General features: G+C 37.3%; 1 protein-coding gene across 2 annotated transcripts in view; it reads left to right on the forward strand.

Annotated features, from left to right (window-relative positions):
- The window catches only part of mgat5 (alpha-1,6-mannosylglycoprotein 6-beta-N-acetylglucosaminyltransferase), a 177,644-nt gene that overhangs the window by 24,478 nt on the left and 129,451 nt on the right, over positions 1 to 23,715 (forward strand). For both annotated transcript variants that reach the window (XM_020917156.2, XM_055165367.1), the window contains exon 4: positions 20,982 to 21,058. In XM_020917156.2, coding sequence (XP_020772815.1) covers positions 20,982 to 21,058 — 77 coding nt within the window. The remainder of the gene's footprint in view (positions 1 to 20,981; positions 21,059 to 23,715) is intronic.

Below are 23,715 nucleotides of genomic sequence, written 5' to 3' on the forward strand. Positions count from 1 at the left end.
AGTGTTGATGGGCTCACCTCTCCACAGATCTGACCTGGGTTTCAGCTTCCATGTGCGACATTTTGAGGACTTTCAAAAGCTGTAATATTTGATCTTAAATTGTTATTTCCTGTAGCAGTGGTCCAGCAATACTCTTCAACATGAAACAAACAAAAACGCAACTCCAGGTCTGTTTGTGATGAGAAAACATTATAACATAGATCAGAAAATAGCCTAAAATGGGCCTTTAAAGACTAGAGGCTACAGCGGTGTGATACTGAGCTGCAGTTTTCTGGTAAAGAGAAGGGAGACCGGGTCTGTTCAATCTTTATCGATCGTTCAATCTTGATCTATCTGCGTTCTCCATCGACTTTGAAAAATGATCTGCGCGTGTCTGAAAGGAAAGCCTTAAGGTCGACTGGTTTCTCCCATCATCCTCTGACGCCATGGAAACGGAGAGCAAACAAAACAGGAAGTCGTGGTTAGATTGCATCAAGCCATATCTGCTGTTTTAACCAAAGTGCGTGAAAGGCAGCAAAATACACCACAAAAGTTTGGACTCTCATTGTGTTTTAATGCTGTATGTTTACATTTTATACATACTTATACATATATTTGATGCACTGTGTAAGACATATGGAATCATTAGTTTACAAAATAATTCCGTATATTTAGCCTAATATATTTAATGTATTCTGTATGTATATCAAATGTAGAAAGAAAAAATAAAACACTGAATGAGACTTTGTGTTCAAATTTACTGAAAACAGCACCAGTCAAACGTTTGGACTCACCATCTTATTCAATATGGAATTAAATGCATTTTTAAAATATCTTTTATAACCAAATCACACCTTTTTGTAGAATTTTTTTTAATATAAATTCCATGTATCTTGCTTCATATATTTGATCATCACAAGTTACATATTATTGTCTAATGAAAAAGGTATTTTATTATCAGTATTATTAGTATGAAAATCAACTTTGAAATTTTAGTATTGTGACAACACTGGGGATGTAACGATATCCAAATCTCTTGGTACGATATTATCACGATATGTATCTCATGGTATGATATTTATCCCATCCATTCCAACTTTATTTGTATAACACATTTTATAAACAAAACAGTTTCCAAAGTGCTTCACATAGCAATATAAAACATTTTACTTTGAAAAAAATAAATTAAAAAATCAGCAGAATTATGTTACAACCATAAGGAAATGAATAGAATAAATAAATAAAATAATAATAATAAAATCAACAAACAAAAATAATAAAATCATTACATAAAAGAAGTACTAAAAAAAAAATAATAATAATAAAAATAAAATAAAGAAATTAAAAATAAAGAAATTAAAAAATGAAGAAATGAAGAAAGAAAGAAAGAAAGACACAGAGGACCACAGTATTAAAAGCCAGAGAATTTAAAAAAAATGCAATATTTTGCAGAGGCTGATATAATTGTAGATGAGACTCGTTTCTGCTTTTAAAATACCTTGACAAGATTTTGATGTAAATTATTACCGTCATAATCCCAAGAATTCAAGTAAAAAGCTTATCTCTTCATGATGTCTGCGCTGAAATGAATCATGGGATATGTAGTTTCCTATGTTTATAAGCTGTTGCTACTATAAAACCATGCGTTTAAGCAAAGAATTTTGTAATTCAATATATTGTGACAGCCCATTATATTATTGTGAGACTTTTGATGATAAAATATCACAATATTTTGGTTACTGTTACATCTCTAGACAACACTACCTACAGTAAGACCATGATAAAGAAGAAACTACTTTTTGTGGTGAAAAATTATGTTCTATAAAAAGTGCGTTCTTCCTCTCTATCAGATCTGTATCCTCCCAGAAGTAGCTCAAGTACGTCTGAGGTTCAGAATGTGCTTGTGGTTTCCCCTAGTTTTAAGATGAGTGATAGGATTCATGTTTGTTTAGCTTTAAAAGAAATGCTCCCATCAGGCTTTGAAATATGAACTTTGTTATCCTCACTTCTGTGTCTTAAGTCAAAAGAGATTTAGTAACTTAAGACTGGGACAGATGTGCATAAAGAGGGCTCGGGTTTAGTCCTGGTTTTGTCCTGATTTGGCCTCTGTTTAGTCCTGATTTGGTCTTTGTTTAATCCTGGTTTAGTTCTGGTTTAGTCCATGTTTAGTTCTGGGTTTAGTCCTGGTTTAATCCTGGTTTAGTCCTGGTTTGGTCTTAGTTTAGTTCTGGTTTAGTCTTGCTTTAGTCCTGGTTTAGTCCTATTTTAGTTGTGGTTTAGTCCTGATTTAGTCCTGGTTTAGTCCTATTTTAGACCTGGTTTAGACCTGGTTTAGTCCTGGTTTAGTCCTGGTCTAATCCTGGTTTAGTCCTGATTTAGTCCTGTTGTTTTGTTATAAACAATTGAAGACAAGTCACTTTTTGAGCAATAAAATACCCATAATTGAATAAATGAAAGATGAATAAGTTTAATGCCATATTGTGAAACTTTTCCAGTAAAGTAAAAACATCTTCATGGAGACCAAACCAGACTAAGTTACAGGTCTGGTCTATGGAGAGACATGCCCATCACTCCCAGTCAGAATGCCTGTTTTTTTTTTTAGGTATTTTTTAGCTATAAAACCACCTGAAATTAAATAAAAGTAAAGTAGAGCTGTTTAATGTCACACTGTGGAACATTCCAGGCAGAGCAATAGCGTATCCATTGAAACAAGCAAGTGACGGACCCCCAACCAAAAAGTTACATTTTGTTGTATTCTTTAGCCACACAAGATGTAATTATAGCGAAAAGTTAAATTACAATACATGTTTAAAATTCATAACTTTGATTTCCTCCTCACTGCAGATGTGTTGCGTTTGGTTGTGTAAGGTCTGTTCTCATTACGGCTGAATATGATACAATTTCCTCTCCATCGCAGGACTGATTACACACTAGATCATAAGACAAGAAAATGAACAGGAAGAATGTATCTCTTCCTCTTCCTCCACACACGCTGTACTTGAAAACCACTAATGCAATTCTCACTACACGGTTGTAGTCCTTGGGTCATTGGTTGTAGTCCTTTAGTCTGTGGAGTCTTGGCGAAAAATATACAAGTACACTACTAGTCAAAACTACTTCTTTATTTCCACTTTGACTATTTACATTCTAGATTCTCAGTGAAGGCATCAGAACCATGAATTTGCACAAATGGCATGCAGTAAACAAAAGATAAACTCAGAATAACTTATTTTCGACGCCCTTTGCTTTGGTCACAGCTTTGCACTTTTGACATATGTTTTAAACTTGGCACGGCACAACTCTGAAGTGAAAACCATTTCGGGCAACTCTGAGGATTTGCATATTAATATGAAAAAAAAATAAAAATAATTCCATATATTTTGCCTCATATTTAATGTCTTCTGTATGTATATATGTAAGAAGGCGTGTCCAAACTTTTGACTGGTGGTGTACATTTGTCAACTAGGTTATAAGCAGTTATATGAGGAGACAGCAGAAAGGAAAAGTGAGTGCGCGAGTGTGTAAGTGAGCCGATGTGACGTAATATTTCTTGTATTTCTCGGGAAAAAGGAGGATTTTATAAAGGCGTTTCAATTCTCCTTTTAGTTGGTATCTTAATTCTCAATATTAAAATGGTGTTAGACGAGGTGTTAACAAATCTGTATTTTAAAATTTGAACCTAAAAAGCACAAAAAAATGGTTTAAGACTCAAGACAAAATACAAAATGGATTCAAACAGCACATTTTCAGGAGCCTGTGATCAGTGCAAGCGTTTATGGTCCTGTTTTGGAGTGACTAACTGAAAAACTATTGACTAATGCTCCCTAACTTGTCATTTTATGTTTAGGAGATTGTTGTAGTTCCAACCAAGCTCGCTCTTTCTGGTCGAAATTGTGTAAAAAGAAACCACAGGTTATGTCTAACTTGAATAACTGAGCTTCAGACAGAGCAGTGCTTTCAGTTTCAGCTTCACACCTCCAGAGCATGTTGATGACAGAAGCTGCAAAGAAGTGTCAAAGAACGAAAATACAAAACCTGCTGTTTTCTATTAAGCATGTGTGTTTGTTCAGTACATAACACTATTGTATTCACCCAGCCCTGCCACATCTGCAGAACTAAACAGAGCAACGGAGAAATATTTGGTGTTAAATATAGATTATTACTCTTATATTTTTGCAATAATTAAATTTAAAGGCCTTAATATTACACAAAATTGAGTTATTAGCCATGTTATAATGTTGTTAACTCCTTAAAACATACCTGGAGTTGCGTTTGTGATGACATGTAGTGGTAGTTTTCAAGTTAACACTACTTTTTTACCGTTTTCTCAGTAGAGATTGACAGTTCCAGGTCTGAAATCACACAAATGATTCTAAAGTGAAGGTGTGTGGAGTTTAAAAACACAGTGGAGCACTTCCTGTATTACCATATGACACAAACAAGGTGGTGTGTTATCCGCTTGAGGGAAGAACTCAGCCTAAATGTGCAGGGTTTGTGTGTTGCGATTTCGATTTTTATTGCGATACATACTGTAGTTCGGGTCTAGTTTGAGGTGAGCTATTTATAGTCGGTCTATGGCAGCTTCTTCGTCTTCTCCTGATTAAAGCCGGGAGGTCGTTTGGCGTGTCCACGGTGACGGACAGCTGCGTGATTGGACTTTCTCCGGACTCTCCGCGCCTCGCTTTGATCGATGATTTCACACAGACCACAGAACCTACAGACGATAAGAGGTTTAACTGAAAAACAAAAGGCAGCGTGGAGAGAAAGAACGGGTTGGTTTCAGGTGATGGAAGGTAAAGAGGTAAATGGTGATGTCACTCTTTCAGTATTGATAGTTTGCAGCTGATGTGATCAATATTCACTGGGCGTGTGATGCTAACTGTAAGCACCGCGCTGTCTGAGGCTTTATTAGACTTTAATTTGAGCTTTATTTTCACACAGTTTGACCAGAAAGAGCTGATTTGTGCTCTTGAGCAAGTCTCTCACATAAAATCAAAGTCACAAGCCAAACCAATAGTTTTTCACTTAGTCGTTCTCAGAGGTGGGACCAAGTCGTTGTTTTGCGAGTCTCAAGTAAGTCTCAAGTCTTTGACCTCAAGTCCTAGTCAAGTCCCAAGTCGTCTGCTTTGAGCTTCAAGTCATTTCAAGTCTGTAAACCAAAGTACCAAATATAGCTTAGAATTTTGCAATTTATATGACTTTTAAGATCAATTGTTCTTTAAAAAATCATAGTATATTTATATATGAGAAAATGTTAATTTGTCCTTTTTAAATGTCTTGACAAGATCTTAGTGTGAATCATTAGGGTCAGAACAGAAAGAATTCAGATTTAAAAGTGCTTCTCAAGTCTTCTCAAGTCACAGACCTCAAGTCCAAGTCAAGTCCCAAGTCTTAGTCCATTTTATCAAGTCAAGTCTCAAGTCTTAAAAATAATGACTCAGGTCTGATTCAGGTCCAAGTCAGGACTTGCAAGTCCGTACCTCTGGCTCTCACCTTTTTGTTAAGAATCAAACTCCTGAGAATGAATCCATTTTGTATTTTTTCATGAGTTTTCAGACAGTCTTGAAACTTTTGCAAAACACTTTAGCAGAACAAAAAATTCTAACTAGAAGAATAACGAAACAAAAAATCCATAAATGTGTACACTTAGAATTAGCTCAACCAGACCAACGTTGTAAGAAAGCATTTATTTGTATATAAAATGTTAAGTATTATAGATCTAATATTATGGCAAGACCTAGAAGAAAGAAAGAAAAATAAAACAAGCCAATATTGCTTTTTAATTTATGGTTCACATCCAGTGAAATCCAATCCAAACAGTAGTAACAGTCTCATATATTAGAAGAAATGAAAGTGAAGTACAGGTCTTTTTAACAGTTTTGGATCAACAATGGCTGAATGTAAGTGACAAGCTTCAGTCACGCTTTCACAACTTTTACGTATTTGAAAAAACAATGTCTTCAAAGGGTTTTAATCCATGTATTTGTCATTACACATCACACAAAACAACTTCCAACCAGCAGACTCTATTGTCCACAGTCTATCAGTGGATGTGGATGTTTAACATGGGTGTGGGCCTGGCAGTAGAAAAGCCAGTTTAACTCTTTGTCCTAGTTCTGAGTCATGCATGTTTTTGTTTTTGTGTCCGGGTTCAGACCTGGTTAAGTCCTTGGTTTGAGTCGGTTTAGACCTGGTTTAGTAGTACATGTATCCTAGTTCAACCTTGAATCTTCCTGGATTTGCCCAGTTTAAGATAAAGGTGCTTTTTCTGCATGGAGATGTTTTTTGCTTTGTCTGGAATGTTTCACAGTATGGCATTAAACCTTTATATCATCATGGAGACCAACTAGTCCAAGTTACAGGTCAGATCTGTGCAGAGGTGATTTTTTCCTATGTATTTTTGAGCTATAAAACCACTTGTAATTGAATAAATATGAGGCAGATCTGTTTAATGTCATACTGTGGAACATTCCAGGCGGAGCAGTGGCGTCTCCATAGAAACAAGCAGGTGACGGACCCCGAACCAAAAAGTTACACAGTGCACCACCCGTTAATATGGACTAAAACTGATCCTAACTTAGTCCTGATTGGTCCACTTTACAGTTTATTTGAAAGCCTGTTTGATTTGCATAAAGAGGGCTCAGGTTTAGTCCTGGTTTTGTCCTGATTTGGCCTATGTTTAGTCCTGAGTGGGTCTTGGTTTAATCCTGGTTTAGTCCTGGTTTAGTCCTGGTTTGGTCTTAGTTTAGTTGTGGTTTAATTTTGCTTTAGTCTTCGTTTAGTCCCATTTTAGTCCTATTTTAGTCCAGGTTTAGTCCTGGTTTAGTCCTGGTTTGATCCTGGTTTAGTCCTGGTTTGATCCTGGTTTGATCCTGGTTTGATCCTGGTTTGATCCTGGTTTGATCCTGGTTTAGTCCTGGTTTAGTCCTGTTTAGTCCTGTTTTAGTCCTGGTTTAGTCCTGGTTTTATCCGGGTTTAGTCCTGGTTTAGTCCACTTTAGTCCCGTTATTATGGACTAAAACCGATCCTATCTTAGTCCTGGTTGGTCCACTTTATAGTTTATTTGAAAGCCCGTTTTATTAAAGTAATACACACACATCTGACTTTTAATTGGCATTATAAACATTTCATCTTCGAGTACACTCACATCATAAAATAATTTACAATATACTTCCCTCTTCATAATATTTTCCATTACATCAAATGGCACTGCAGTGTGATCCTGGGAAACCTTTTATATCACCTTTACACGTTTTTATTTTCACAACCTTTTCGATGTTTTGAACTTAAACTTGAATTTGCGCTGTGTAGCTTTTCTCTTGATGGTCCATCACCTGCTTGTCTCCATGGAGATGTTATTGCTTTGCCTGAATGTTCCACAGTATGGCATTTAACCGGTCCATCTTCTATTATTTACTAAAAATAAATATTGCATTCTCACTGTGAGTGGACTCACTTCTTTACAGATCTGACCTATATTTTGGTCAGGTGATAGACCTTTAATGCACCTTTGATATGTTCCAATCTTTTTGTTCAATTATTTATTTATTTATTTACTTTTACTTTATTTTTTTTACTCCTTGTAGTATTTTGAAACTGCATTTTTACATTTGATTTACTCTTTGTTATGCTTTTAAAAGGTCCTGTATTACTCAGAATTGACACTTGTGAGCTTTAAGACATGTTTATAATGTTGTTACCGCCTCAAAAACATACTTGGGCTATGTTCAGACTGCAGCCTGAAGTGGCCCAAATTCGATTTTTTGGCCCCTATGTGACCTGTAGCTGATTTTTTAATGATTTAATTTCAAATGCGACCCAGGGCACTTGCTCCTAAAACCGATACATATCCGATCTTTTGACATGCGACTTCAGTCTGAACGGCCAAAGCGCATTCATCCGACCTACACGTTATCAACAAGCCACAAACGTCACTATTCTGCGCTGAAGTAGGCGAAAATTGTTAATGAACTTCGTGTCACTGAAGCAAAGCACATCACCACTCACCACTCTTGGCTACGTCTCCACATCCACACGTTCCTTTCAACGGACGTCGCTGTCGCTGTCCCACAAAACACCACGGCCAAAAACCTCGTCCTTCTCCTTCTCAATCTCCTCTTTAAAACAAGTAAGTTGTTCATGTTCTGGCTCTGGTACGAGAGGAACTTTAAAATCTCCAGGTGCTCAATGCTCACATCCATGTTTGGACAACTTCCGTAAACACAGAGCACGCTCGCTGCGGTTGACGTCGTTGTGTCCTCCAGTGCACATGCGGGACGCTTTTCGGCCGTTTAATGTTCACACTGGAGATCACATACAAGTCGCATTTAATTGGAAATGTGAACGACTTCGCAAAAACATCGGATTTCACAAAAAAATCTGAATTGAGCATTAAGCCCTGCAGTCTAAACATAGCCTTAGAGTTTTGTTTTGCTTCATTCACACATGTTTAAAGTAAACCTTTATCATTCCTCTGTTCCACCTTGTTATGTCATGCTACTAATAGTTTTCAAGTTAACAGCTCCTTTTACATTTTCTTTAGTAGAAATAATCAATTCCAGGCCTGAAATTATCAAACAACATTACATCATAGATCAGAAAATAGCGTAGTACGAGCTCTTAAATAGGACATTGGGTCGTAGGTCTAAGAATGTAACGTGTGAAGTGAAATGAAATGAAATGTTGTTTATTTTCAGTTTTGGTTTCTGTGGAAATGGCGATACTTATCGTTCTATTACAACATATAAAGCCCCATGACCTGCTCCAGCACGTCCATAGACCAATGATGGATCCACTCTCCGCTGATGCAACCGCTTAAAAATTCACAAATATTCCTCCTTCTGGGACATAGCCACGGGACAGGCCTCGATACTGTTTGGGGTTTGAACAGTCGAACTGTCAATCTCCACACTCTGTTTTCTATGGCAGGTTTCGCTACATACTTTTAGAACCTTCCTGGAGTCTCTGCTCAAACGTGCCAATCAAATCTACATCTGGTGGTGGTTAGGCTCATATCATGCCAGTGTTTCGTTCTTTTTTTATACAGTGCAAACTCTTATTTAAGATTTATACGGGTATACAGATACAAGTATTTATAAAAATCACTTTAATATGACAGATTTGGACCGTTCTCGAATAGTTTTACAACGGCTTTAATCTTTCAGAAGAAGTATAAGACCACATGGTATTAATAAATCCACAATGTGTAACCTTTTGGCTAATAATAAATAGGGATGTAACGATATCCAGATCTCACGGTACGATATTTATTGCGATATTTTGAAGAGGCTAATATAATTGTAGATGAGACACTTTTTTGCTTGTAAAATACCTTGACAAGATTTTGATGAATTATTTCTGTCATAATCCTAAGAATTCAAGTAAAAACATATTTCTTCATCTTGTCTGCGCTGAAATGAATCATGGGATATGTAGTTCATGATGTTTATTAGCTATTGCTACTATAAAACCATGCATTTGCAAGGACAATATTACTGAGACTATAAAATATCACGATATTTCTTATTGGTTGTTTTGTACAACTCTTATTTGGCCGGGGGGGGGAGGGCCTTTTGCTGCCTGTTTCTGTGGAAATGTTTTTAACTTTGGCTATAACCTTTAAACTTTGTCATGTCTTCATAAGAATTTGTTGAAATGTGGTTTTAACTTTCTGTTTCTGTGGAATCAGGCTGGTGACATGCTGCCTCAAGAATGTTACATAATTTACCTTTAAAGAAACAACTATCCCATTGTATAAAAATGTTTTTTCATCAACACTGGCATCACGTACAAAGACTTTCCTTAGTGCCTTAGTTAGAGATAGACTGATATGGGGTTTTTTCATAGCCGTTAGCAACACCGATTGTTTAGAGGAATTACGCCAGCAGATATTTTTTTGCCTGATACTTAGTGCCAATTTTGATATTTTGTTCCACAATATATATAATTTTAATTGATTACAAACTCATCTATTCCCCTCTTTTACCACAGATTGGGTAAAGTGACTTTTACAAACAAACAAATCACCATATCAGACACGATTTGTGTCCAGACACAGTGTTTCTGTGTTCGCAAGCCTTCCCTATCCACACAGCTTCACACATATTTGTTAGGTTTTACAGAAAGGAAACTTGAAACCACATGGCTCATTTGTATAAACTAAGCACTCAAAAAACAGCTTGCTCATTCTGTCGGACTAAAGGACATGACTCAGTGGAATATGTGTTTTCTTTCTGAGACGGAGGGGTGTTCTGCTTATGATGAGTCTGTTCATCACAATGTCACATGGGCGGTAAAAGGGAGGCACAGTGTCTGAAGTTGCAGCAGCCGATTTCGAGCCGAGGAAGATGTCAAGCGTAAAAACAGTCTTTTTGTGGACCGTGTACCAGCAAGTAGTTCTAGCTCCGCTGTTTCCTGTTTGTCTATGGTTTATTTAAACTGTTTTCTGCAATAGCGTCACATGACCGATGTCACGAACCCAGTGAATCAGGAAGCAGCAAATCACAGTGACGTGGTCCAATAAGGATCCAACTAGTGCTCCTACGTCAGCGTATCAACGTTTTCAGGCGTCCACACAGTGCCGGATCAGATCAGTACTCAGACGAATTCGTTGGAGCTGGTGGCACCGTCTCTGGAGCCAGTTTCCATCAGATTAGTGTGGACGAACACTGCATCCACAACGAAAACGACTCAAATACGTACTAGTGTGGATGGGGCCTAAGAGAGCAGTACAGTCATGCTTTAAAAAGTGTAATTATCGGCCCAACATATAGACTGACTGATATATTGTCTATCTCTAGCCTTAGTATTGAAATTGAGTTTAAAATGTTAGTATTGTGACAAATGAATTCAAGTTACACATCTCTTCTAACTCGCCTTTGCGTCTAATTGAAATCTGCCTCTCCATCCTACACTGGTATGAGATTTTGCACAATACGCTGATCCGACGTTCCTTGTTCTTCAGACTCACTTCCTGCTGCTTCCATCTGTTGTTGTTTAGACTTTGGATTGTGACACATGCCATCTCCTCTCTCTTATCTCTTCATTTCCCTTTGCCAACTGAAGGGCGGAGAATGTGTCGGTAAAAATCTGTTTTTCAGGTGAGGGAGCAGCTCAGAAACCACCAGACGGATATCAGTTCAGCGGAGTGAGCTGACTGCGCAAATAAACAAAATCAATGAGGAAAATAATACTGCAGTTTCCTCGCAGTCCAGCCAAGCAAATCTGAATATAGCAGCCAAAGTTCTGATTAGCTGTTTACAAGTTTAACTAAATATTGATGCTTTTGCGAATGAGGGAACGTCATTTCCCCAAATCATGCATGTTATAGTACAATTTGTGTATTTTGTGCATTATTTTTCCAACATATTTTTGGTTAAATACAGGAGGTGGGCAAGGCAAGGTTTATTTGTATAGCAAAATTCGCATACAAAGTTATTCAGAATGCTTTACAGAATAAGAACTGCTTGTTTCCATAGAGATGTTATTGCTTTGCCTAAAATATCACATAGTATAGCATTAAACAGTAGGAGTCTAACTATATCCAAGTCTCATCACGGTATGACTCTCACGGTGCGATATTTATTGCGATATCGTCGGAAAACTCACGATTAGGGACGTAACAATATCCAAATCTCTCAGTACGATATTTTCATGATATAAATCTCACGGTATTAATATTTACTGCGATATTTTGTGGAGGTTAAACAGCTAAAACTGTGAATATGCTACTTTTTCCTCTTAAAATGCCTTGACAAGACTTTATCCAAAGAACTAAGACTTAAAAGTGCTTAAAACTGTTATTTCTTCTTGTAGTCTGCACTGAAATGGAGCAAAGGATCATGGTCTATGTAGTTCCCTCTGTCTTTTTTTTAACTACTGCTGCACCATAACTCTTAATTTAAGCAAAGAGACTTGTGATTCGATATATTGTGATGGTCCATGATATTATTGAGAAAACTCGGACGACACAATATCACAATATTTCGGTTATTGTTTCATCCCATCATATTAAACAGATATGCAGCATTTATTTCATTTATTTTAATTGAAGCATTACCTTGAAAACGTGCATACTTACTCTTACAGGGGTCGCCTTTTCACAGATCTTACCTGTAACCTGGCCTGGTGATGTCTCCATAGATATACATCAGTTTATTTCCATACTGCATTAGAACATTTTAGCCCAAAGCAATAACATCTCCATACATACAGTACTGTACATGTATTGGGGTCTGTACCAGTAAAGTTGCACAGTGCATCTTTAAAATCATGAAACAAACAAATCAAAACATAAATATTCATAATAAAATTAGCATTAAAAGAGAAGAGAGAAGAGTGCGGAGTAGAAACTTTTCAGTCATATTTGTTGCTCTAAAGAACCGTTTGGAGCCTGGATTTAAACATAGTCAAAGTAGAAGCCTTCTGGGTATTAAGCAAAATAAATTTTTGAACCTGTCTAACATGTTCTAATGTTTCCTCATCAAAAATATGTCTGAAGAGGCTTTACATGTCATCTATGCGTGTTTGAGTAATCTAGGGATTTTCTCCGGGCCTTGTCAGACTTCGTCACCCGCGCTCCCACACGACAATTCTCAGTTAATTTACAAACGCATGATACATGTTACAAAACTGTACAGAGAATCTTGACAAACCTGATCTCATGTGTGTCATTACTCGGAATGCACACTTGATTGTGTTGTGATAGCGCTGTGAAGGGGGAGTGGCTTAGCGCAGAGAGCAGAGGGGAAGGGGAGATTCCGAGCATCAAACCCTAAATTGTACTTACGAAAGCATTTTCAAAACAATAAAAGGTAACACGGTGACCTAAATATGTTACGTGTTAGTCATCAATACACTCTAGATGTAAAATACTCCTTTCATACATAATTTACAGCTAAAAAAAATTAAAAATAAGCTGAAACATTGCTTATATGTTATTTATCCTATCAACTCTTTCCCCCATGAAGACGACATTTGACGACCCTCCCTTGTTTCCTCAATGACGTGTTTTGACCCCTCCGCTGTATCACTAAAGACGTGATTTGACGACCATTAGAAACGGCTCGGTTCTTCACATGTAAACAGACCCACACTAGGACGACCAATAGGATTCAAGGATATGTTTTTGCAGATTTTTTTCCAAAGTTTATCGAAGTAGTGACGATTGTAGCTTCACGAAACACGAAACACGTGCAATGGAAAGATTGCGGAGCACAGTTTAAAAATCACGAGGAGCAGGCGTATTTTATGGATAAGTTTAGAGAAAGTGACTTTTATAGATTTCAAAGTGATGATGAAGTTGATTAGCGACGGACTTTCGGAGAGTGAAACTTATGAAGGCGAGAATGCCGGTGATGCGTCTGTGTGGAGTCCTGCGATATCCCAACAAACTATCCGGGACATTATACTCGATTATGAACCAAAATTTCCCCGAAATCTGGATGTTTCTCAGGCTAGTCCTTTCAAAGATTTCAGTCTTTTTTTTTTTTTCAAGATGAGATGTATGACAGAATTGCCACAGAAACAAACGCTTATGTGGAGCTCTGCGCACGAGAAAGTAACCAACATGACAAATACTGGACACCCACTGACAGGGAAGAGTTATATATATTATAATAAGCCAAATGAGTTGAATAAGTTAAATGGAAAAACTCGTGGAAGTCCAATTTCTTTATGCAATTATGCTGTATGGGTAGCCCTAGTAATATATGTATGGGTTGTTCCTAGTAGGCGTCCAAGGGGGAAAGAATTAAATAACATTCTTGTATTACACTGAAGCAGCTTTACACTACCACATTCACACAATAGACAAAAGTAGAATTCTACATTTCACATTTTGATCATCACTGATAATTTTATGTTTGACATCATTTCTAAACTTAAATAAAGAAGTACAAAGTTTCAGTTCGTTATTCAGGTTACCGTTTATCAGTACATCTCTGATATAAAAAGCGACGTTATTAAAGGTACGCAAAATTGACTCTTGTGAGCTTTAGGCCGTGTTATGAAGCTGGTACCTCATCAAAAACAAACCTGGAGTTGTGTTTTGTTTCATTCGCACATGCTTTATTTGTCCGTCTACTTTTCCAAAGCTCAAAATGCTCTGTTCCACCTTGCGATGTCTTGTAGGTGGTTTTATAGTAGGCAGCTCGATTTTACCTTTTGTTCAGTCGAGATAAGAAATTCCTGGGCTGAAATTACTCGAACGATTCTAGTGAAGGTGTGCGCTTTAATATTGCACTGGATCTTTGCATTTTTTAAACCAGCTGTTAAACATTACCTATTTTATGACACGAGTGCCTAATACTTTGTCAGTTGATGACTTTAAAACCGTAAAACATTTTGAATAATGACCCCCATAAATCCAACAAAAGGCTTCTCTGTATTAACTAAACCTGCTTTTGTGATCTGCCTTTTAATAACTTCACTTTTTATATAACAGAGGGATTGTTCAGTGGGTCATTATCTGTGTTATATAATGTTGTTTCCTCACCACAAACACACCTGGAGTTGTGTGTTTTTTGTTTCATTCACACATTTTTAACACACAAATCTTGCACATTTAGACCAGATAGTTCTTCTCAAACTGAAAACACTCCGTTGCACCTTGTGATGTCGTGCGGTAATACAGGAAGTGCTCCAATGTGTTTTTAAACTTCACACACCTTCATTAAAATAATTTGGATAATTTCAACCCTAAAATTGCCAATCTCTACTGAACTAAAGGTAAAACGTAGCTTTTAACTTGAATACTAAAGCTTCGTGACATCACAAGTTGGAACTGAGCATTTTGAGCTTTGGAGATGTAGACGAAGTAATAGTAAAGAGTTGCTCAAACATCCAACTCCAGGTCTGTTTTTGAGGAGGTAACAACATTATAACACGGTTTAAAGCTCACAAGAGTCAATTTTACATAATACAGGGTAGACGCGGGGTCTTAAAAGTCTTAAAAAGGTCTTAAATTATGTTGTCCAAGTCTTATTTTTTTCACGAAGGTCTTAAATTTCATTGGCCTATTTTTTTGTATACTCAAAAAAAACAACAACAACAACAACGTGAATTCTCATAACGTGAATGAACTTCTAAGTTGGAGTATGCGCCAACATTTTTACACGGGTACTTTTACACATTTACTGAAGTAGATTTTTTTCATTTGATACTTTTACTTTTACTTGAATATTTCTTTGCTCTCAAATCTAACAATACTTTGGATTCTGGCACCGGCGGCAATGAGTAAATAATCAGTACAGTGGAGGAAGACGTTTGAAGGATCATGGAGAAGTGTACCGTATTTTCCGCACTATTAGGTGCTCTGGATTATAAGGCAAACTGTCATAGAATGGTTTATTTTTTACCTTTTTTCACAAATAAACCGCAACGGACTTTAAATGAAACACAACAGTGTGATGGGTCAGTGGGACTTTGTTTGTGTCGTTCACAGTGACTCTGGGCTTTGTTCAGTTGTGGCATGTAGGGAGGTGCTGTCTGGGATCGCTGGATTGTCGGCGTGTTCGCAGTGACTCAGTTGTTCAGTCGTGTCTAGAAGTGGCACATTGCACTCGCTTTTTCAGTTTGTTCCTCTGTTCCGTTCCTCGTCCGTGTGGTGTGATGAGTGTGGCTGCGGGTGTTTGTCGCTGTGCGGTCGCTGTCTTTCTATCTTTGTAGTTTACTGAAGTCGTACTGGGACACCCAAGTGGATTCATGTATAGGGCGCTCTGGATTGTGGGGCGCGCAATTATTTTTTTGATGGGATTGGAGGCTTAAGAGCGCGCCCGAAAGTAAAGAAAATACGGTAGGTTTAATCCACAGTGGCTCTTAGATTCTAGATATAGAAGTTGGTTGGTCATTATTACCTCCACCAAGGAGGTTATGTTTTTGCCGGCGTTTGTCTGTTTGTTTGTTTGTTTGTTTGTTTGTTTGTCTGTTAGCAACATAACTCAAAAAGTTATGGACCGATTTTGATGAAATTTTCAGGATTTGTTGGAAATGTGAAAAGGAAGAACTGATTTCATTTTGGGGGTGATCCGGAAGAAATCCTGGACTCTGGATCACTTTGAAATTTTTGTTAACATTGTGGTAAATGGGGCCAAAAATTTTGTTTCTCAATATCTCGGTTAATTATTGACCAAACCCCATGAAATTTGACTCAGGGATGGACAATGGGATCCTCTTTCATATTCCAAAGGCTGATCTGGATCTGATCCAGAAGACTGATTTTATCGCAATTTATATAAAAAAATGGGGGTAGTCCTTGGCGCAGGTCTGCGCTCTCTGAGTGCTTTTCTAGTTAGTATTGGATCTTGTGTTTTTGGGTGCGATGTTGGTCTTAAAAAGATCTTTTAAAAGTTCTTAAATTTGGCATAGTCAAACCTGGTGATACCCTGTAATATTAGACCTTTAAAATGCTAAACTTCTATATTAAATTTACGTGATTCTAAGTAAAAATGAAAAAAATCAGCTAATATATTTATTTATTGAAACATATGAACTCAGTCAAATCAGTATTCTATCATAACATAACCCGTTTGAGCCCGGTCCTGCCATGTCCAACTGCAGGAAATTGAAGAACCATTGACTTTTAATGGGAAAACTCCACCCACAGCCCTTTCATTACCCAGCGCGCTCTCTGCTTCCTGCTTTCATCTATCCACTGTTCCCATGCATTATTTATTCAGAGAGGTCAGTGCGTGGCGATGATGACGCTAACATCCCCAATGAACTGAATCAAAAGGTGCTCTTACGAAACCTGCTTTCCCACCTATAATCGCACTCGTATTATTGGCTCCCGGGATAATAAAAGTGAGGATTTATCCACCAGAAATGAAAATGCTTTAGTGTCTGACCTAGTATAGTTATTGAAAAGGGCAGATTACACATGCAAAGGTGAAACTGCGGTCTAATCCCTCTCCGTTAATACAACAAAGGCTCGAGTCACAGTTAAACCACGTATGACAAGTTGGCGTGGTTTTCCAATTACTTCTTGGTATAGCTGGGTTATCGTGGTAGATATTTATCACATTTTTACATCAGTCAAGTGGCAGTTTGTGGAGAGAAAAGAGTACAAAAACATAATAAGCAGCGCCGAGTTGCTGAGTTCCAATACCTCTACCTATATCGTCAAACATCCTTTAAAAATGCGGGAACAATAGGCGATTTTTTTGACGATTTCAAGGTCCTCTATTGCTCAAAACTGACTCTTGTGAGCTTTAAGCCGTGTTATAATGTTGTTACTTTCTCAAAAACATAATAAAGGATTACTCAAACATGTGGGAATGAAACAAAACACAACTCCAGGTCTGTTTTTGATGAGGAAACATGACAGCATAGACCAGAAAACACCACTTTAATCCCTGACGTTAATACAGTAAAGACTTTAATGACATTTCTTAAACATGTACGACAGGTTAACATGGTTTCTAATTATTACTTGGTTTAAATGACAATTTGTGGGAAATGAAAGGATAGAAAAAATATGGAAAGTAGTGCTGAGTTACCTCCTTTAAAACATACCTGCAGTTGTGTTTTGTTTCATTCACACATGTTTGACTAATTCTTTATTATTAGTCTGTTTACACCAGTCTTTACTTAAAAATATTAAAAATATTATTGATAGAGAAATTATTTCTATATGAGACACTGCTGCCTGAAATTATGTCCACCTACTGTTAGTGTCATATTATTTAGTCCTGGTTTTAATCCTGGTTTTAGTCCTGGTTTTAGTCCTGGTTTAGACCTAGTTTAGACCTGGTTTAGTCCTGGTTTAGTTCTGGTTTTAGACCTGGTTTTAGTTCTGGTTTTAGTTCTGGTTTTAGTCCTGGTTTAGTCCTGGTTTAGTCCTGGTTTTAGTCCTGGTTTTAGTCCTGGTTTTAGTCCTGGTTTTAGTCCTGGTTTAGTCCTGGTTTTAGTCCTGGTTTTAGTTCTGGTTTTAGTTCTGGTTTTAGTTCTGGTTTTAGTCCTGGTTTAGTCCTGGTTTAGTCCTGGTTTTAGTCCTGGTTTTAGTCCTGGTTTTAGTTTGGTTTTAGTCCTGGTTTTAGTCCTGGTTTTAGTTCTGGTTTAGTCCTGGTTTTAGTCCTGGTTTTAGTTTAGTCCTGGTTTAGTCCTGGTTTTAGTCCTGGTTTAGTCCTGGTTTTAGTCCTGGTTTTACCTGGTTTAGTCCTGGTTTAGTCCTGGTTTTAGTCCTGGTTTTAGTTTTAGTCCTGGTTTTTAGTCCTGGTTTTAGTCCTGGTTTTAGTCCTGGTTTTAGTCCTGGTTTAGACCTGGTTTAGCCCAAAATGTGAAAACAGGAACATACCGCCGTGTAATCCATTTATTTCAACAAAGTAACTGTAATCCACTTACCTCTCATTGAAACAGTAACTGTAACTGAATACAGTTACTCATAATTTGTACTCTGATTACGTAACTCCGGTACATGTAATCTGTTACTCCCCAACACTGGATTTAGAGGAGGTAACTCAGCACTACTTCCCATATTTTTGTACTTTCTTTCCCCACAAAATGTCATTTAGACCAAGTAATAATTAGAAACTACACTAACCTGTCATGTTTTTCATCAGGTAACAACATTATAACACGACTTAAAGCTCACGAGAGTCAGTTTTGTGTAATATAGGACCTTTAATAATGATCTTATTTAGTAGTAGCTGTACTTTTGCTCACGTACAACTTCATCTAACTTTGCATATTCTGTTTGTGTTCACAATTTTTGCAAACTTTCCCCGAAGAATAATTGAAAACTTCATCTCATGACGCATACCCGGTCGGTTTCTAAAGCGAGCGAGCCGTTCCACTTAATCACACTTTTAATTACATGTGGGACTAGCATGCTAATGACACCTTTTGGCTGTGTAATTAATCTGGACCCTTCGCCCGTGTTGTAATTATGTATCGGCAAGTCAAACACTTAAATGGTTAAATTAGCTCCATTGTTTGACCTTTATTGCGTCGTATTGTGTTGTAATGGCTCCAGTTTCCACTCATAAACAAAGACTCTCTGTTTTAATGAAAACCACAGACCACACTTCCCTCACACACTTATGTTTGTGAAAGTAAGTGTTAATCCTCTTACTGACTACATTGACTTAGTGTGAAAGGTCCTTCCTATATTACACAAAATTGACTCTTGTGAGCTTTTGGGCTTAATGTAATGCTGTTCATCCGAAAAACATACCCAGAGTTGTGTTTTGTTTCATTCACACATGTTTGAGTGATCTTGGTTTATTTGTCTGTCCACATCTACATTACCTTTAGTTCAGTCGAGATTGAACGTGTATGAGGTTTAAATCACAAGTTGGAACCGATTTTTTTCTATTTGAGCAAAAAACTAAGCCTCAATATGCAGGATTTGTGTGTTAATTAAACATGTGTGAATGAAACAAAACACAACTCCAGGTCTGTTTGTGATGAGGAAACAACAATATGACATAGATCAGAAAATAGTAATATGGGCCTTTTTAATGCACAGTCCTTGTTTAGACCTGGTTTGATTGTGGTTTGGTAGAGTCCTGGTTTAGGCGTACTTTCTGTCTTTGATTTTTTTTATAGTACAGACATGGGCAATAAATAGACTTAAATACAGCAAAATCAGTCTTTAGACCTGAGTTTGTGCCAGTTTGAACACCTGGTTTAGACCTGGTTTAGATGTAGTTTAGTCTTGGTTTAGACCTAGTTTAGACCTGTTTAATCCTGGTTTAATCCTGGTTTAGTCCTGGTTTAATCCTGGTTTAGTCCTGGTTTAGTCCTGGTTTAGTCCTGGTTTAGTCCTGGTTTAGTCCTGGTTTAGTCCTGGTGTAGATCTGGTTTAGTCCTGGTTTAGTCCTTACACCTAATCAAGTTTGCAGTGCGTCCTTGTTTTGCCCTGTAGATCTTGTTTAAACTTGCTTTACGTCTTATCCTTAAATCATGAATATTACATTTGTAATATATTTTATTAACATCTTGTTTGAAGTGATGGGAAAGATCTCGTGCCAAAAGATCTTGTGAGTTAAACTTGTGAGATAAAAGATTGTAAACACATGAGAAAAACGATCTCTTGACGTGTTTTTTCATGTTGTTTGATTCAGATAAATAAAGGGTCAACTTTGCTGAGGTACAGTAACACCACCTGAGAAGTAGTGTACTGTAGTTCCAAAAAGTAATGGCTACTATTACAGAAAGAACAAAATTGTGAACTGAATTACACATTTTTTTGATGTCCAAATCAAAAAAGTTGCGATTTGACAAGCAAATCACAACTTTTGGAAAACTAGACTCGAACTGGCCTCTGCAGAGCGCGAGACCGTTGCCGAAATGTGACAGGTGTAGCCTACGGAGCCGCTCCTGTCGCCCAACAACCGAGATACACACCAGATACACACTGTAATCACACCACGCAGATTACGCACACGGATCAAAAACAAAGATTATGCACGAGTAATTAAACTGTTGGCTTTTGAGAAGTTATTTTAATAATTCTCATCCAAATCTTTTGGCTAAAAATGAAAACTGATGTTTAACTTTTGCAAAACAGAAGCGTCTATATTTCTGGGATCTAAAATCGGCTAAATTACTTTAAAGTTTAAAAAAACGGTGATGAGATATGCATTATTAGATATTATTATTATCATTGTTAACAGCGCCACATACAGGTGTGACATATGTATTACATCGTTTTCACTCAGTGCTCCGTTGTCGTCTGGACGTGAATATTTATTGATCCACTATTATTTTTCAACCCACCAAAATAAAAATAAAAATCCAGGAGCGCTGTTGTGTGGATGTAGCCTTACTTAAAATCAACACAACTCCAGGTATTTTTTGTGATGAGGAAACAACTTTATAACATAGATAAGAAAATAGAGTAATACGGAGCTTTTAAACTGGTCTATCTCCCGTCACATTCACTGGAGCTGTTGTTTGTTGCTTGTTAAATGTGCTCTCCATGTAAGTGTATGTAGAGACACTGGCCTCGTCTCTCTGCCGTTGACCTGATCGATCTTCTGTCTCTTGCCGTGTGTTATCAGACCTGCTGAGTGGAGCGCAGGAGAAGTGCGAGCTGCCCCCGCTGGACGGGTTCCCTCACTGCGAGAGCAAGCTCAAGGTGAACCACACAGACACAAGACACATAAATCTAAGACTGAACCGTTTGACAATATAAAATCAATACGTGATCTGACCCCGGAGTGATGTTTGTAATGGGGTTCAGGGCTTTTCTGTTTAATTCATCTCTGTGCTCAAACCCTTCCTTTTTATTGATACTTTGCAGTGACATTGCGCTGGGGGTGTTCTACATGTATGTATATTGGAGTTAGTGCTGGTTTAGACTTGGTTTAGACTTAGTTTAGACCTGATTTAGTCCTGGTTTAGTCGTGTTTTAGTCCTGGTTTAAATCTGGTTTAGTCCTGGTTAAGGTCTGGTTTAATCCTGGTTTAGTCCTGGTTTAGTCGTGTTTTAGTCCTGGTTTAAATCTGGTTTAGTCCTAGTTTACTCCTAGTTTACTCCTGGTTTAGATCTGTTTTAGTCCTGGTTAAGGTCTGGTTTAGTCCTGGTTTAATCCTGGTTTAGTCCTGGTTGAGTTCTTGTTTAGTCCTGGTTTGGATCTGTTTTAATCCTGGTTTAGACCTGGTTTAGTCCTGGTTTGGTCCTGGTTTACTCCTGGTTAAGATCTGGTTTACTCCTGGTTTAGTCCTGGTTTAGATCTGTTTTAATCCTGGATAAAAATTGGTTTAGTCCTGGTTTAGTTCTTGTTTAGTCCTGGTTTAGATCTGTTTTAATCCTGGTTTACATCTGGTTTAGTCCTGGTTTAGTCCTTGTTTAGCTCTGTTTTAATCCTGGTTTACATCTGGTTTAGTCCTGGTTTAGTCCTTGTTTAGCTCTGTTTTAATCCTGGTTAAGATCTGGTTTAGTCCTGGTTTAGTCTTTGTTTAGTCCTGGTTTAGATCTGTTTTAATCCTGGATAAGATCTGGTTTAGTCCTGATTTACTCCTTGTTTAGATCTGTTTTAATCCTGGTTTAGACCTGGTTTAGTCCTGGTTCAGATTTGTATTAATCCTGGTAATGATCTGGTTTAGTCCTGGTTTAGATCTGTTTTTATCCTGGTTAAAATCTGGTTTAATCCTGGTTTAGATCTGGTTTAATCCTGGTTTAGTCCTTGTTTAGTCCTGGTTTAGATCTGTTTTAATCCTGGTTAAAACCTGGTTTAGTCCTTTCACCAGTTACCATGAAGACACAATGCACACATTAACAAACGCTGCCAAAATAGGATTTACGATAGTGTGAAAACTCACTTAAAAATACAAAATGGATCTAAATTGATTTTATTTACGAGCGTTCATGGTCCTGTGTAGGAGTTTGATTAGGCGCACGAATCAGCTCACCTGTTGTAGTTCCACCTGAGTCACTTCTTTATGGTCAGAGTGAGTTAAATTAAAGTCCAGGTTAAAGTCTAACTTGAGTAAGAGACCTTTAGACAGAGTTGTGCCTACAGTTAGCACCACGCCCCCAGGGAACTTTAATGACATCTGCTGCAAAGTATCAGCAGATCAAAGCATCTTTCTTAGCTCAATCTCAGAGTTGTTCAAAGGTCCAGAAGAAGAGGAAAGAAATTTATGGATGCCGTAAAAGAGCACATAAAGTCAGTTGATTTGAAGAAGATGTAACGCCATAAAGGCCACAAAAGTGCACACAATCTATTCTATCTATCCAGCATCCTACAATATTTCTTCGTTTAACCATTATTTGTGCAAAGTTAATATGAAATGCGTGTAGTTTAATCAACAAAACAGTAAATATACTACATAAACACTAGGGACGAGACACAATTTCCACAAAACGAGGTACGAAATTGGGTCCACGAGAAAGAGACAAGACGAGATTTTAAAATAATATATCCCAATATGTACACTGCCAGTCAAAAGTTTTAAAACACCCTAATTTTTCCATTTATTTATCGCAATTCCAAGTCCAATGAAAAGCTTGAAATGGTGCAAAGGTAAGAACTGAACAGCCAGAGGTTAAAAAAAAAAGATAAAAGATACAAAACACAAGTCCAAGCTCTGCCGAAACCACCTCAGGAAAAAAAAACAAGATGGTAAAGCTTGAAAACATGGAGTGTGCAGCACAGTCTCCAAACTTAAACCCCATCGAGGTGGTTTGGAATGAACTGGACAGAAGAGTGAAAACCAAGAAACCGACAAGTGCCACACATTTATGAGAACTTCTGCGACAGATTTGGGAAGAACTTTCTGAAGAATATTTGATTTTTATTGTAAAAAGAACGAACCACGAGTGTTTTCAGCTGTTATATCTGACAAAGGTGGACGCTTTCATGAATCAAAAGTTTATGAATGAATACGTTTTGGTCTATAAATTGATTCCATGATTTATTTTTCAACTCAAATTGCTTATTTATTCTATGCTTTCATTCAAAAACTGGAAGAAGTGTGGTGTTCTAAAACTTTTGACTGCTAGTGCACATTTCACGATTCAGTTTCCGATTCTGGCCTCACAATTTTTGCTTATTTGATTTCATATTCTTGTTTCTATCCTAGTACTGCTTTTTGGAACTGTAGGACATGTGACTCTTTTTTTTTTTTTTTTTGTCCAATCCAAATATAAACACATGGAAAAAAAATCTTACAAGATTGTTTTTCTCATGTGTGCAAGATCTTGTGGCATGAAATCTCGTACCATCCCTAATAAACATGTTTCCTTACACTAAAATAAGCAACAAAATTATAGTGCGGTCACAAAAAGAAC

Source organism: Boleophthalmus pectinirostris, unplaced genomic scaffold (genome assembly GCF_026225935.1).
Source record: "Boleophthalmus pectinirostris isolate CB_2022bp ecotype Guang Dong unplaced genomic scaffold, ASM2622593v1 HiC_scaffold_11, whole genome shotgun sequence".
Classification (NCBI taxonomy): Eukaryota; Metazoa; Chordata; class Actinopteri; order Gobiiformes; family Gobiidae; genus Boleophthalmus; species Boleophthalmus pectinirostris.